The 12,466-nt window shown below is 56.5% G+C and overlaps 1 protein-coding gene across 1 annotated transcript; it reads left to right on the forward strand.

Annotated features, from left to right (window-relative positions):
* Window positions 1-1,295: 1,295 nt before the first annotated feature.
* Window positions 1,296-10,616, forward strand: HEYL (hes related family bHLH transcription factor with YRPW motif like). Its single transcript, XM_074162122.1, has 5 exons — window positions 1,296-1,605; window positions 5,316-5,382; window positions 5,839-5,922; window positions 6,394-6,475; window positions 7,963-10,616. Exons 1-5 carry the CDS (start codon window positions 1,526-1,528, stop codon window positions 8,628-8,630), a joined length of 981 nt encoding a protein of 326 aa, XP_074018223.1. The 5' UTR covers window positions 1,296-1,525; the 3' UTR covers window positions 8,631-10,616.
* Window positions 10,617-12,466: the final 1,850 nt, after the last annotated feature.

Raw genomic sequence — 12,466 nt, forward strand, 5'->3', positions numbered from 1 at the left:
GTTTGGCTTTTCGGGAGCTGCGTGCGAGGTGCCGGGGGATCGCAGAAATCCCCGGGGTTGGGGGGTTCGCGGTGGGGGGGGTGAGCTGGCAGAGATGGCTGAGGCAGATAGGGAGCACCCGACCACGCGGCTGGGAGACGGGTGGCTTGGCTGGCCCGAGCGGCGACGGGCTGTTATCGCCGCCACGGTCTTTTGCAAAAGGCTTTGGGAAACCCACGTGTTGCCAGATCTCAGCGCTGATTATTTTTTTCAAAATAAAAGGCATTATTTTTGTACTGCGAACCTCCACTTCAGCTCTCTCCCTCCTCCCTTCTCTTTCTCTCCCACACGCACACGGAGGTTTTTTTTTTTTCCTGCCTTTGGGGGATTTTAGCAGCGCAGGGCTCTGAAAAACAGACTCCTACCTCCTTCCCGCAAGCTCAGGGAAAGCGAGATGCTCTCTAGATGCTGGGCTGCGGGTCAAAGTTTCCAGCATTATGAGAACGAGACAAGAAAACAACAATTCCATCCTAGTGCCGTAAAACCTAAAGTTGGGCTTTGGTCGGTTTGTTTTACAGGGTAGGTCTCAAATGCCCTGGCAGTGCCAAGAGCTGGCACTTGAAGACGCTCCAAGGCTGTGGGAGGCTGGCAGGAGGGCCGAGCTCCCGGCGGGACCACCGAGGCACGGTGCCGGGGTGCCGAACCCATCCCGGTGCCACCGCTGCCATCCCGGCCCTCGGCCGTGGCCAGTGATTAATCCCAGGCGAGGGCCCTTTGAGCGCCGTCCTCAAACAGCACCGCGCTTCGAATAAGCTGGTTTCCATCTGAATCATAAAGTCTCCAAAAGTGCCTGCGCCGCGCAAGAGCCGGGCAGACATGTGTGTGCGTGTGGGGCTGGATGTTGATTTTTCCCTGAAACAACTCAAGGCTTTATCAGTCCCATCTCTTTCCCACGGTTTTCTGTTGCCAGTGAGGTCACTGGTCCCTTTAAACTGGGGCTGAGGCCAATGTGCAGCGGGTGGAAGGGGGGCCGTGGGGAGAAAGGGGGGGGGGGGGGGGGGGGCCGTGGGCAGAAGCGGGGAGGGGAGGGAAGGGGGGGGGACACGACATGAGACGGTTCACACAGACTGTTCCTTTTACAGGAAGACTTGGGATTTCGACCAGCGAGCGGGAGGAGGCGGAGGGGGTTGGCGGGGAGTTGGAGGGGGGGGGGGGGGCCCTGGGAACCTGGGAGCGCCGGCGCGGCCGCGTAATCCGTCACTCCCGGGAGATGTCTCATTAACCCATTAACCAGGGAGGTTGGGGACGTGCTGGGAGGAGAGCGAGGGAGAAGCCGGGGGTGTGAAAGGCAAGAGTGCGGGCAGGGGAGGAGCCGTGCGAGGCGGGCGGGCAGGCGGGCGCTGGGGGCCAGCTCCTCCGCGCAGCCCGGCCAGGGACAGCGCTTCCCCGAGGACGGCGGGGAAGGACGGGTGGTGTGGCCCTTGCGGGGGACACGCGTGGGGTAACGTCGCCGAACCCACCCGGTGGCCCGGTGCCGCCTGGCAGGATGAAGCGGCTTTGCGAGGAGAGCTCGTCCGACACGGAGTCGGACGGCACCATCGACGTGGGCCGGGAGGAGGAGTACAGGTGAGGAGGACGCGCCACCGGCGGCAGCTCCCTCCCGGGGAACCGGGCCGTCGCACGGCTGTGGGACGATGTCGGGTTTTGGGGTCCCCTCCTGCGGGGGCAACTCGGCATCCTGGGGGGGGGGGGGGGGGGGGGGGGGGCGGGGGGGGGGGGGGTTGGAGCGAGGTCCCCGGTAGCGGGCACGGCGAGCTCCTCGGGGAGGGCGAGTTCGGGGGTCGCCCGGGCGAGCACCGGGATCCGCCGCGGACCCACCGGGCACTTCTTGGGGCTGGGTCGGTCCTGCCCGGGGCGAGGACGGGGGGGGTGGGGGGGGGCATCGCTGCAACGGGGGCTGATGCTGCCGTTAAGACTGACCCGGCGAGGAAACCCAAATCGTAACACAAGGATTAAAACTGTGTTACGAGCTCATTGCCCTCAAGAAAATGCCTCATTAGAGGCAACTGCCTTCTCCTGCCCGGTGGGGAGAAGGGCAGCGCTGATCTTGGTTAGCGGGAGCCCGAGACGGGGCATCCCGCCCCCAGGGAAGAAGGAAGTCGCCGGCCGAAGGTTCCCAGGGAATGTGGAAGAAACGAGGGGGTTTTGCATGAGAAACGCTTCTGCCCCGCTGATGCGTTTGTAATGCACCAGCTGGGGCTTTGATCTTTAATTAGGAGGGAGCCCGCACTGCCCGCCCGGCCGAGGGTGCCCGGCTCTAAGCGGGCACTTCCAGCATCGCAGTTCGCAGGCTCCATCCCATCTCTGCTCAGCTGCAGTTTCGGCTCTGGGGCTTTGCTGCTTGGTGAAATACTGAGGAAATAGTGAGGACAGGACCTCTGCGTGGTTCCCCAGGCAATGTCCTCAGGCTTCGCCGCGCTCCCCCCCGGGCTTTGCGGCTCTGCTGGCAAAGGGCATCCCCAGGCTCTGCTCGAAGCCTGGGTTCCCATGCTGTGTCAGCCTTCGCGGGCATGCCCGAGCGCTGGGGATGAAGGAAGGGCTCTGTTATTTGTTCTCGTCCAAAAATCAGCTGCTTTGGAACTCTTGTTTCGGTAGCCAAGAGTCCCCCCTTCCTCCCTCGGCGTCCAGCGAGGCCCCAGATGAATTCATTCCCTTTTGCTGCTTGGTATCCCGAGCGGAGACGTCGCCCTGCCCGGTGCCAAGTTCAGGTTCTCATGGGACTAAATTCATGAGTCCCCTTCTCGCTGATGTGGTCACAGCAGAGCCGGGTGTAACGTCCTGCACAAATTCACCGACCCCTTATGCAGTTTGCAAGTGCATCAATATTTAACCTGCCTTCCTGCTGCACGTGAAATACATCCCAGCTCTTTACCTCAGTGCAGCACTCTGAGTCTATAGTACCCCGATGGATGAAACAGAGGAATTGTCATAATGTTTTATTTCAGTGAACAGTAACGATGAATTTTTGGTCTCTCTCTGGTGCTTGTCTTCTCAAGCCGGTGGTAGAACCGGGCAGCGCTGTCACCTGGTGGCATTTGTATACATTTATGTGGCTGCTCGTGTCACGCAAGCACACGGCCAAAAGAGCTTACACCCCCAGTAACACGGTCCTGCGCGGGACGCTGGCGGGTCGGGCGGAACGAAACACTCCCAGGAGGGGAGCGAGGTGGAGCGGTGAGGGCAGAGGGAGGCAGCGAGGCCGCCTGGCCGGGGTTCCCAGCCCATTACCCACCGGTGGAGTGGTTTGGGCAAACCAGTTCCCCGTAGAGCAGGGGTGAGTCACTGCGGGCGTGCGGCTCGGTTCCCCACGCGTAGCAAGTTTAGACTCTGGGGTCACTGCAGAGGTGCAAGATCCTGCATGGTTTTGGGGTGGTTGTTTTGAATAAACAGCCAAAGTTACGCTGTAAATTATAAAATCGAGCAAAGAGCAATGGCAGAAATTTTAAGCAGCAGAGGATATGCTTCTGGTATCTTTTATGTGGTTCAAATCTGTCAAACGTATTTTTGAAAATGTATTTTGCAGTAAACTAGGTCTTTGTATCCACATCTGGAAGGGCGGCTCGCAAAGAGCAGCGCGTTCAGACAGCTCTGCAAAGAGGGTTTCAAAATTCACTGTTAGAGGCTCCTTGAGTGCGTACTCCGCATTCCTGCGCTGCCGGGCGGACCCAGTCCCTACCGCCTGCACGTAGAACCCCACAGCGTCCGGGGAGAGCCCCTTTCCACACCATACGTGCTCATCGTATGTGCCTTTACGTGTACTGGCGACGCGTGTTCCTACTTGCGAAGCCAGCCAGCACCTCTGCCCGGAGAAAGCCCACCCAGCAGACATTCAAATAGGGTACCTGTATGGAGATGAGCCCAGCAGGCGGTAGAAGAACGTATTATTTCGTCTGATTGTGTAAAAACCACTTCTGAAAGCTCCTCGCTTGGGCCTGACAAAATGCAATTTTAATGGGCTGAGTTTGGTCTAGTTTCTGGCTTGTTGCGCAGACAGCACCGTCTCTGCAGAAACATCTTTAATAGGCTGCTATTAAAATGCTCTGTCAAACTGAAAAATATTTTGAGTTGACGGGGTGAACCCGAATGCCCCTTTCCAGATTGGTACGTCTCCGGCCGTCTCCGAGTCCCGGCGGAGCGCTGCGCTGGCCGGGGTTGCAGACCGTCGTCTCGCCGGCGTGTGAACATCCCTGCGCCCGGTTTCGTAAGGTGCAGGAATAGCCCCGAGCCAGTCCCGCTTTCTGGAGGGAGAAACCCTGCCTGGGGGAGGTGGAAGGTGGCCCAGCCGGCCTCCCCCCGAGCAGGGGGGGTTTGCTCCAAGGAGTTTCCCACGCCCGGTTATCCATCGTTATGGAGACTTTACCTCCGTGGGGACTTAAGGATTGAACTTTGCCTCCCTGTGCGTGTCTAGTGCTGACCTTTGGTGTCTTTAGCCTCACCCCTGCCCACCAGGCACAGGACGGTTTGTGGGACCCTTCTCTTTAGGCTGTCCTACCCCGTGTCCCTTGTCCTACCCCGTGTCCCTTGTCCTACCCCGTGTCCCTTGTCCCATCCCGTGTCCCTTGTCCCTTGAGCCAGAGCTGGTCTCCAACAGGCAGGGTCCCTGCTCCATCACCTCCTGCCGGGTGTTCCCCCTGCCTGTGTCCTGGCCCCCCTCCGTCTGGTTCAGGAGTGTTCGGGCATTCAGAATATCACGGCCCACCCCAAAAATTGGGGTTTGTGAAGCAGTTCTCCAGGAAGCCCTCAGAAACCACATCAACTACTGCCGTTGGCCTCACCCTGAGGAGCGACCAGCCCTTTGCTGCCGCCCTGGGTGGGAGCTCAGACACGCGCTCGCGCTATCGCAGCTCCGAGATGCAAAGCCCCGCAGACAGGGCAGGCTCAGACACGAGAGCCGGCAGGTTTGCCCGTGGAGGAAAAAAAAGGCCATGACTCCAGAGCTCCTATCGCTGCTTTTCCAGCCCCGTGGAGATGCCGGCGTGGGCTGAGATCGAAGGAGATGCATGCCTGGTAGTAGTGGATGGAGAGTTTGGTGCAGAAATCTGCCCCAGGCTGGTGGGAGACTCTCGGAGCAGAGAGAGTGGGACTGGAGTCTCTGCTTGGCTCCCCGTCCCCAATTCCTGAGCTCTGTGTTGTGGATAAAAATGAGATGGGAACCACAGAAGACGTTTTTTGCGGGGGGGTGGAAACTGCAGATGGCAAACGTGTGTAAAGCATATGTGCAACGGAGGTTTCTCTCCAGCTACCGCAAGAGATTATTCCCTCTTTTTCCTTTCCAGCCATGTTTCCAGGTCTGTGTCCCCCACTACGACATCTCAGATACAAGCCAGGAAGAAGAGGAGAGGGGTGAGTCTCCTTTGTGTTGATCGGGGTGGCTGTGCCGTGTCTCCCTTGGTGGACATGTGTGCCAGGGCTCCCCGTGACATCCCCCGTGTGTGGTGGGGTGATGTTGGCACATTCCTCCTGCGAGGACACAGTGCAAAATCAACTTCACACTGTTCCCCGCTCCATCTCCTGCAGAACTCTCCCCACAGCCACCTGGAGCTTTTTTGCAGGGGTTTGGCCTCGAGTCTGGCAGAAAGAGGTGGGGACAGGGGTGGAGGAGAGCAATTTTACCTGGGGTTATCACACCAGTCTGTTAATGTTTCTTCGCTCAGCTTCTGCGCCCAAAACATTTACGTGTATGGCCCCGTTCAAAGTGCCTCTCTCGACCTGCCACGGCTGTTAATGAGGGCTTTAAACCCGTGAGCTGTGGCCGTAAATGACCGTGATTTCTTCTCTCTGCTTGGAAATCTCCCGCAGATCATCGAGAAGCGGCGTCGTGACCGTATCAACAGCAGCCTCTCCGAACTACGGCGCCTGGTGCCCACTGCCTTCGAGAAGCAGGTCTGTGTGTCCGTGATTTCCACCCTCCCTCCCGTGCGGGCTGCGTTTCAGCAGCGCGAAGGGTAGAGCCCTCAGAATGAGAAAGTCTGGAGCAATGCGGTGTCTGTCTTATTGTCATCGCTTCAGGGAGTAAGTAGGTGGTGAAACTGGGCAGTAAAACAATATTAACAAACATTCAGGAGTCCTAGGGAGGATAAATTCAATCCGGAAAGTGTTTTGCGGATATGAAGATGTAGAGAAATGGGGATTTTCAATTTGCATCGGGGGATCTTGGGAAGGAGCTCCATTTTCTACTCGCTTGATGTAAAAACCAGAGCCGATGCTCTGAATGGATGCCCTGCTCCGATCTGAGCACTCCTGGGTTTCAGGAAGGTTTTGGGGAGGGGATCATCGGCAAAAACCCAGCTCCTGAGAGTCACAAAGCCCTAGACCATAAAATGATTAATTGCTCTTTTTTCCTGCTCCCAACAGGGGTCTTCCAAGCTGGAGAAGGCAGAAATTCTACAAATGACAGTAGATCACTTAAAAATGCTTCACGCCACTGGAGGGACAGGTAAAAACTGCTCTTCTAAGCACCTGGGTGAGGTGAAGGTGAAAACCTGGAAGGAAAATTCCCCATCAGCCTCAGCAGCAAGCAGTATCTTGGTGCTGCAGCGCCTTGCTGACACCAGCCAGCACCAAAACGAACGCTGCCCTGCCTGCTTCCCAAGGGAAATATTTTTCGAGGGAGGGCAGATGGACGTTTCCTGCCCTGTTGTTTTTCTTATGTCTAACATATGGGTCAGCATCCCGTGCATACATTTGGCAGACTGGGGTATGTGGGATAGCAAGTCCCCGCGGGGACAGGACCACTGCTGTTGTCACACACCCTGCTAAAAGCTGCCCAGCCGGAGATGCACAGAAACGGAGCCTGCTTCCAGAAAAACGATATTAAACTCTTTACCTCCTCCCTGGGATACATTTCCTGCAGAAGCTGAATTCTGCATGGGGACTCTGCAAATAAACAAGGCTTTTTTCCTTTTCTGTTCTTTTTTTTTTTTCTTTTTTTCTTTTTTTTTTTTTGTTGTTGTTGCTGTGTGTGTGTCTCTTGGTTGTTATAAGAAGAGAGAGGGAGCCCTGTGCAAAATTCAACAAAGGTCTTATTTGTACTGAGACCTCAGTAGAGACCCTCTGTCCTGTTCCAGTTAACAGGATGGAGATCACAGCTCCAGTAAAGAAGCCTCTGGCTTGCTCACCACCCATTTTTGGCTTGCCGGGGACATTGCTGGCATCCGGGCTTTGGTTCAGAGCTGTAACTTGGTCTGGAACATTTGTTTAGATATTCAGTTTGACTGCACTGCAACAAAGGGCTGTATTGTCACGAGAGACCCCATCGAGCAGAGTGGTCCAGTGCTTCGCTGGGCTGTGACATTCTCTGCTTTATTGCTTATCGTCTCACCAAGCTGCAAGTAGGGAGCAGAAGCCTAAAAATCAGCCATCGATCATGTTTTATCTTGTTGATTTCTGTGGCTTTGAGCTCTCTCAGCCCGGCAGTCTTGGTTCTGCCCCTGTCCTGTGTCCTTCAGCCAGACATCTGTTAAAATTAAATATAAAGAGTGGGACCCAGGCAGAGGAAAAGCTGTGCATCGAGGAGACACAGTGTCCCCCTCTTCTGTAAGACCGGGGATGGTCCCTTTGCGAAGAGGTACCCAGTGCCCATCTAGCTCACAGTCATGTCTCCAGCAGCGATAAAGAGTCCAATAGGAAAAAATTCTTCCTTCCTGAGCACGGTTAATGAAACCTCTTGCTCGTCTCACATGCTGGAGTAAGAGGCTTCATGACCCCGGCAGTTTTAGCCCGATGAGATAACCGCAGATGCTATTCTCATGCACGCAAACGTCCAGTCCTTTCGGACACCCACTTGGCTATCTGCTTCAGTAATATCACACGGCAGCAAAGTGCCTCAAGTGAAATACACAGTGCATTAGAGAGGGTAGTGAAATCAAAGCGCATTCCTGAGCTCTGCAGGGACTTACTGTCACCCCCGTCCTCTCCCTACAGGCTTCTTAGATGCTCGAGCTCTGGCCGTGGATTACAGGAGTATTGGCTTCCGCGAATGTCTCACAGAAGTTGTCAGGTACCTGGGCATCCTCGAGGGCCAAAACGCCGCTGACCCCATCCGGCTGCGACTCCTCTCCCACCTGAATAATTACGTGGCCGAAATGGAGCCTTCGCCCGTGGCCACTTCCCTCCTGCCCATCCAGACGTGGCCGTGGTCCTTCCTCCACAGCGCCGCTGGCCCCGTGCAGATCCCCAGGAGGGAGGCTGCTCCCGCTCCAGTTGTTTTGACTGCATCTTCCCTGGCTTACCCAAGCCCCGCTGTGAGGCCAGCCCCGCTTCGCCGCGTCCCCGGCGACATGCTGCCGTCCCGCCGCAGCTTCCTGGCCAGCAGGATGGCCTCTTCCAGCCGGAGGGCCCGAGGCGCGGGCTCATCTGCAGCCGTAGCGGCCGTGCCCAGGATGCCATCTCCAGCAGGCGTCTTGAGAGAGGGCTCGTCCAAGAGCAGCCAAATCGCCACGTTCCTCTTCTCACCAGCCTCCACCGGCATCCCCGTTCCACCGGCTTACACGGCGCCTCCTGCCTTGGGCGCTGCCGCGCAGGGACCCGGGATCAGGGTTGGGACATCCAGGATCTGCCGCTCCTGGGCGACTGAAATCGGGGCTTTCTGACCCTCCCCTCTCCTTCGGAGACAGGAATTCTTCAGCACTCATTGCCCACAGGCCTAAGAACAAACTCAGCAAAAAAGGCCTCTTTCCTGCTTTGCAGAAGCCAAGGATCCATAAAGAAAATTCCCTTTGCTCTTCCCTCCCTCCTCGCACCGCCTTCCTTGCCTCACCATCACACGTCCTCTCCCTCGTGATGCCTGGAAACATAAATCACATCCAATTCGATGCACTTGCCTGCACGCGGCTGTACTCCAGAGCCTTCCGGCGACGAGGGAGGGGGCACACGCGGATCCCAACCCCGTCCCTCCTCCAGCAAACCCCTCTGCGGAGCCCAGCGTTGCTCTCCTTTGGAAAACAGCCAGCCTTGAAATAGTGTCTTATTTCCCTGGGGACTCAGAGCTGCCAGACAGAGACTTGCTCGTGCTCACTCCCCACGATGTGTGTCCCCCCCCAGCTACAGCACCTAATTTTGGTGTGGTGGGAGGGATGCAGCTCGCCTCCCTCCCCAGCACTGCTGGCACCCCGCGAGGTAGGCTAGAGCCCCCCCAGCTCCCTTAGCAAACTGGCTGCCTGCTAATCCCCCTGCTTTCCTCGCCGCATTACCAGCTTTTCCCACTTATGTGCCCTTAAGGTGGAGTGAGGCAACAGCTTAACAGAGCCCGTTCCCACAGCCGAGCTGAAATGCCGCTGTGTCTGTGCCGGTTCCCTGCAGGAACCACGCAGGAGCAGCCGGCCAGGCCGCCCGGGCAGAGGGAGGCTTCTGCAGCCCTTGCTCCGCACCGAGGTGTGAAGAGATGAGGCGAGACAGAGGATTTCAAAGGGATGTCTGTCAGGGAGGGGAAGGCTCTGATGGCCAAAGTGAGAAGAAAAGGCCCTTCCCTCTGCCAGTCTCCCTGCTGGAGCCGTCTCTCCTCCATCCCCTGCTGAACAGCCGTGACTGCAAAGACGGGGGAGAAATGGGTCAGACCAGCCTGTATTTGAAGTGCCTCCCCCGTTCTCTCTCAGCCCTGCGTCCCTCACCCTCTCCTCCCACAATGTCTCTGTTTTCTTTCTTCAGCGCCATGTTTTGGTCTCACCAATTGCTCATCCCTCTCGTTGGGCCGGGACCAAAACCCACTGAGGTTTCACCGCGGACCTCGGCAAGCTCTGGGTCTGCACTTGTCCCGATTCCCCAAGAGCTTTTTCTGCCTTGGCCCGCGTGCCCCTCGATAACTGACCCAGCAGATACACCTCTGCTCTTCCAGCTGCCCTCCCCTCCTCTCCTCTTTGGGTACAAAGGAACAGAAACTTGAAGCTCTCGAGCCACCCTGCTCCCGTGCCGTGTCCCTAACGCCCATGGTGGCCAGGGCAGGGTCTCCCAGTTCTCCTCCCCATCTGAACAGCCCCCACTCCCTGCATCTGTGCCTTGACTTCCTGGGATTCATGTGCGGAATAGCCTGGACCCAGTTGCATGCCCATCCCAAGGAGACTCGCCCACCTCTACAGCACTGCGACAGGAAAAGAGACAAAAGCGTGGAAAGGTCGGGGCAAAGAAAGGTAAAAAAGAGGGAGAAGATCTCTCTTGAATGGGAGAGGCTCTCCCCACGCCTCCGGTCAGATGCGCTGCCAGTGAGACTGTGTGGATGAGCTGGTGTTTGCCTTCCTACAGATGGTATCTGCCATGTGCATGTCAATGTATGTACCTGCTATCGGTTTAAAAGTCAGTCCCTCCCAGGTGTTTTGATGGAAGTCGTCGCACTTAACACACAGAAACGCCTCCACTGCTTCTCCTCACCCTTGTCCTGAAGTGCCAGGATCAGCCAGGAACGACATATTGCCTTTTAATAAAGCCAGAGGAGGTCCTCGTGGACCCTGGTTGTTCCTGCGGCTGGTCGGCACGCTAGAGCTCACGGCAAGTAGCCCGGCCTCACTTTACACTGTGCAGAGCTGTTAGATTCACGAGCTGTGACATCCAGCAAAGGTGTCAAATAAAGTCTTTCAAACCCCTGCCCTGGTTGTGAAATGTAGCGTTGATGTGAATCTATCTCTTCCGCTAATCCAGCCTGCCTTTGGGTCACTGCTAGTTTTGCGGCAGGCGGGTTTTTGTTCCTGAAAAGCTTTAAAAAGGGTAAGATGTATGTTAAGGTAACATCCCTGCTGGTCCTTTTATAGCTGCTGCTCTTGGTAATGCTGGTCCCATGACTTTTTACTTTGCAAACGCCTCCGTGAGTCAAAATCAGCCGGATAGACGGCACCGCTTGCCCTGGGATTGGCAATAATCCGTGGCTTGAGAACAAATCATTTCATTTAGCTACCAGCGTCCACAAAAATGTCAGGGAACAAATCAGGTCCCGCAGAGCCTTGCAGCCAGACGCCGAGGGCTCGCCTCGGTCTCCTGACCCTTTGCAAGCAGGACCAGAATAACCCCTGCTGCTTCTCGCTGTCGGGAAATGCTTTGGACAAAACAAAGAGCCACAGCTGAGAGCTTGTTTCTGTTCTGAGGAAAGGACCAGTAAATGATCCTTCTCGTGAAAGACGCTGGGAGAATTTTCTGGGGAATGGTGGGAATTCGACTTCCTTTCCCATAACGCCTTCTCGCTCCAAAATGCCTTTCAAAACCGCCCATAAATCCCTGCCTTAAGTGCTGTGTTGGGAATTGCTGGAAGGGAGCAACTGCAGCTGTGATGGAGTAACGCAGCATCCGTCTGGAAGCGGAGAGAGAAAACTTCAAGAGCAATAATAGGGCTATTGATGGCGGGTCGTCCCGCTGGTGCCTGGGCTGCCCTGACCCGGCTGGAGGCGGCGGTGGGAGCTCAGTGCTCTGGTGTGGCCTCGGCCAGAGCGAGAGGAACCAAATTACCCTCCGTGGGAGGCAGGCATACAAACCAGCCCCGCGGGCTACAGTGGTAAAACAAAACAGAGACAGTGGAAAAAAAAAAAACCCAACCCAACCAACAATCCCACTTCCTGATCTCTGCTGATCAAACGGGAGCCGGGGCGGGTGGGAGGGCATCGGTTCAAGCCCGTGGGGTTTTCTCCCCACAGCGACATGGTGATTAGAGCAGTAGCCCGGGACTGGAGCTTCGTTTCTTTCCCCAGGGTTTTCTTTAGCCTAAATGTCTTCCCTAACGCATCCTGTCAACTTTTGATCTACCCTGTAGGGGAAATCCCCGAACTCTCTGCGCACTCTCCCCATCCTCCTTCTTCAGGCAAAGGAACCGTAATGAATGGAGGCCTCTGGGAACGCGTGGGCTGCGTTGGGCGCAGTCGGGCAGGGGTTGCTCGGTGGCGAACATTGGTGTAAAACACCCCTCCAGCTCCGACAGCGACGAGGCTGGAAGGAAACGGGATCCTGACGAAGGAGCCTTCGCCTCCTACTACGAGGCAGCTTCCAGGCTGCGGGAGATTCACTGTGCTCCTGCTCTCCCAAAGCTCTCCCAAGGTCTAGCAGCGAGCGAGTCCTCCTCTCCCAAATTCCCCTGCATGAAAAATGCTGCTCATCCCCAGTTCTGCGATTGCCTGCCCGGGGTGAAACGCTCTCCCCACTGTGCCTCTGTGTTTTCCTGCCTGTGGTGCAATCCCTGCCTGCCCTCTGCTGGTAAAATCCCAGAGTTGAGGAGGAGAAATCCTAAAGCAGGGTCGGCATTTGGTTGAAAAGTTGCCATCCGTGTTGAAAAATGGATGAGCTTTTATGATGACTGTCAGGACTGAGATGTCACTCAGACCCACGGTATCAGGGAGGCCTCAGGGTGATGGGTCTCACACCAGCATCACCAGCGGCGATGGACTGGTGAGATGAAGACATCCTTTGCTCCAGGCACTGCTGAAGGTCTTGAGAGGGCCAACTGGGAGGATCTTGG

Source organism: Numenius arquata, chromosome 21 (genome assembly GCF_964106895.1).
Source record: "Numenius arquata chromosome 21, bNumArq3.hap1.1, whole genome shotgun sequence".
NCBI classification, from domain to species: domain Eukaryota; kingdom Metazoa; phylum Chordata; class Aves; order Charadriiformes; family Scolopacidae; genus Numenius; species Numenius arquata.

What these genes read in the sequence shown, in the direction of transcription:
- HEYL (XM_074162122.1), top strand. Translation starts at nt 1,526, where the DNA reads ATGAAGCGGCTTTGCGAGGAGAGCTCGTCCGACACGGAGTCGGACGGC. An exon ending in GGCCGGGAGGAGGAGTACAG is followed by an intron (nt 1,606 to 5,315) that starts GTGAGGAGGACG and finishes TTTCCTTTCCAG; the next exon opens with CCATGTTTCCAGGTCTGTGT. An exon ending in CCAGGAAGAAGAGGAGAGGG is followed by an intron (nt 5,383 to 5,838) that starts GTGAGTCTCCTT and finishes AATCTCCCGCAG; the next exon opens with ATCATCGAGAAGCGGCGTCG.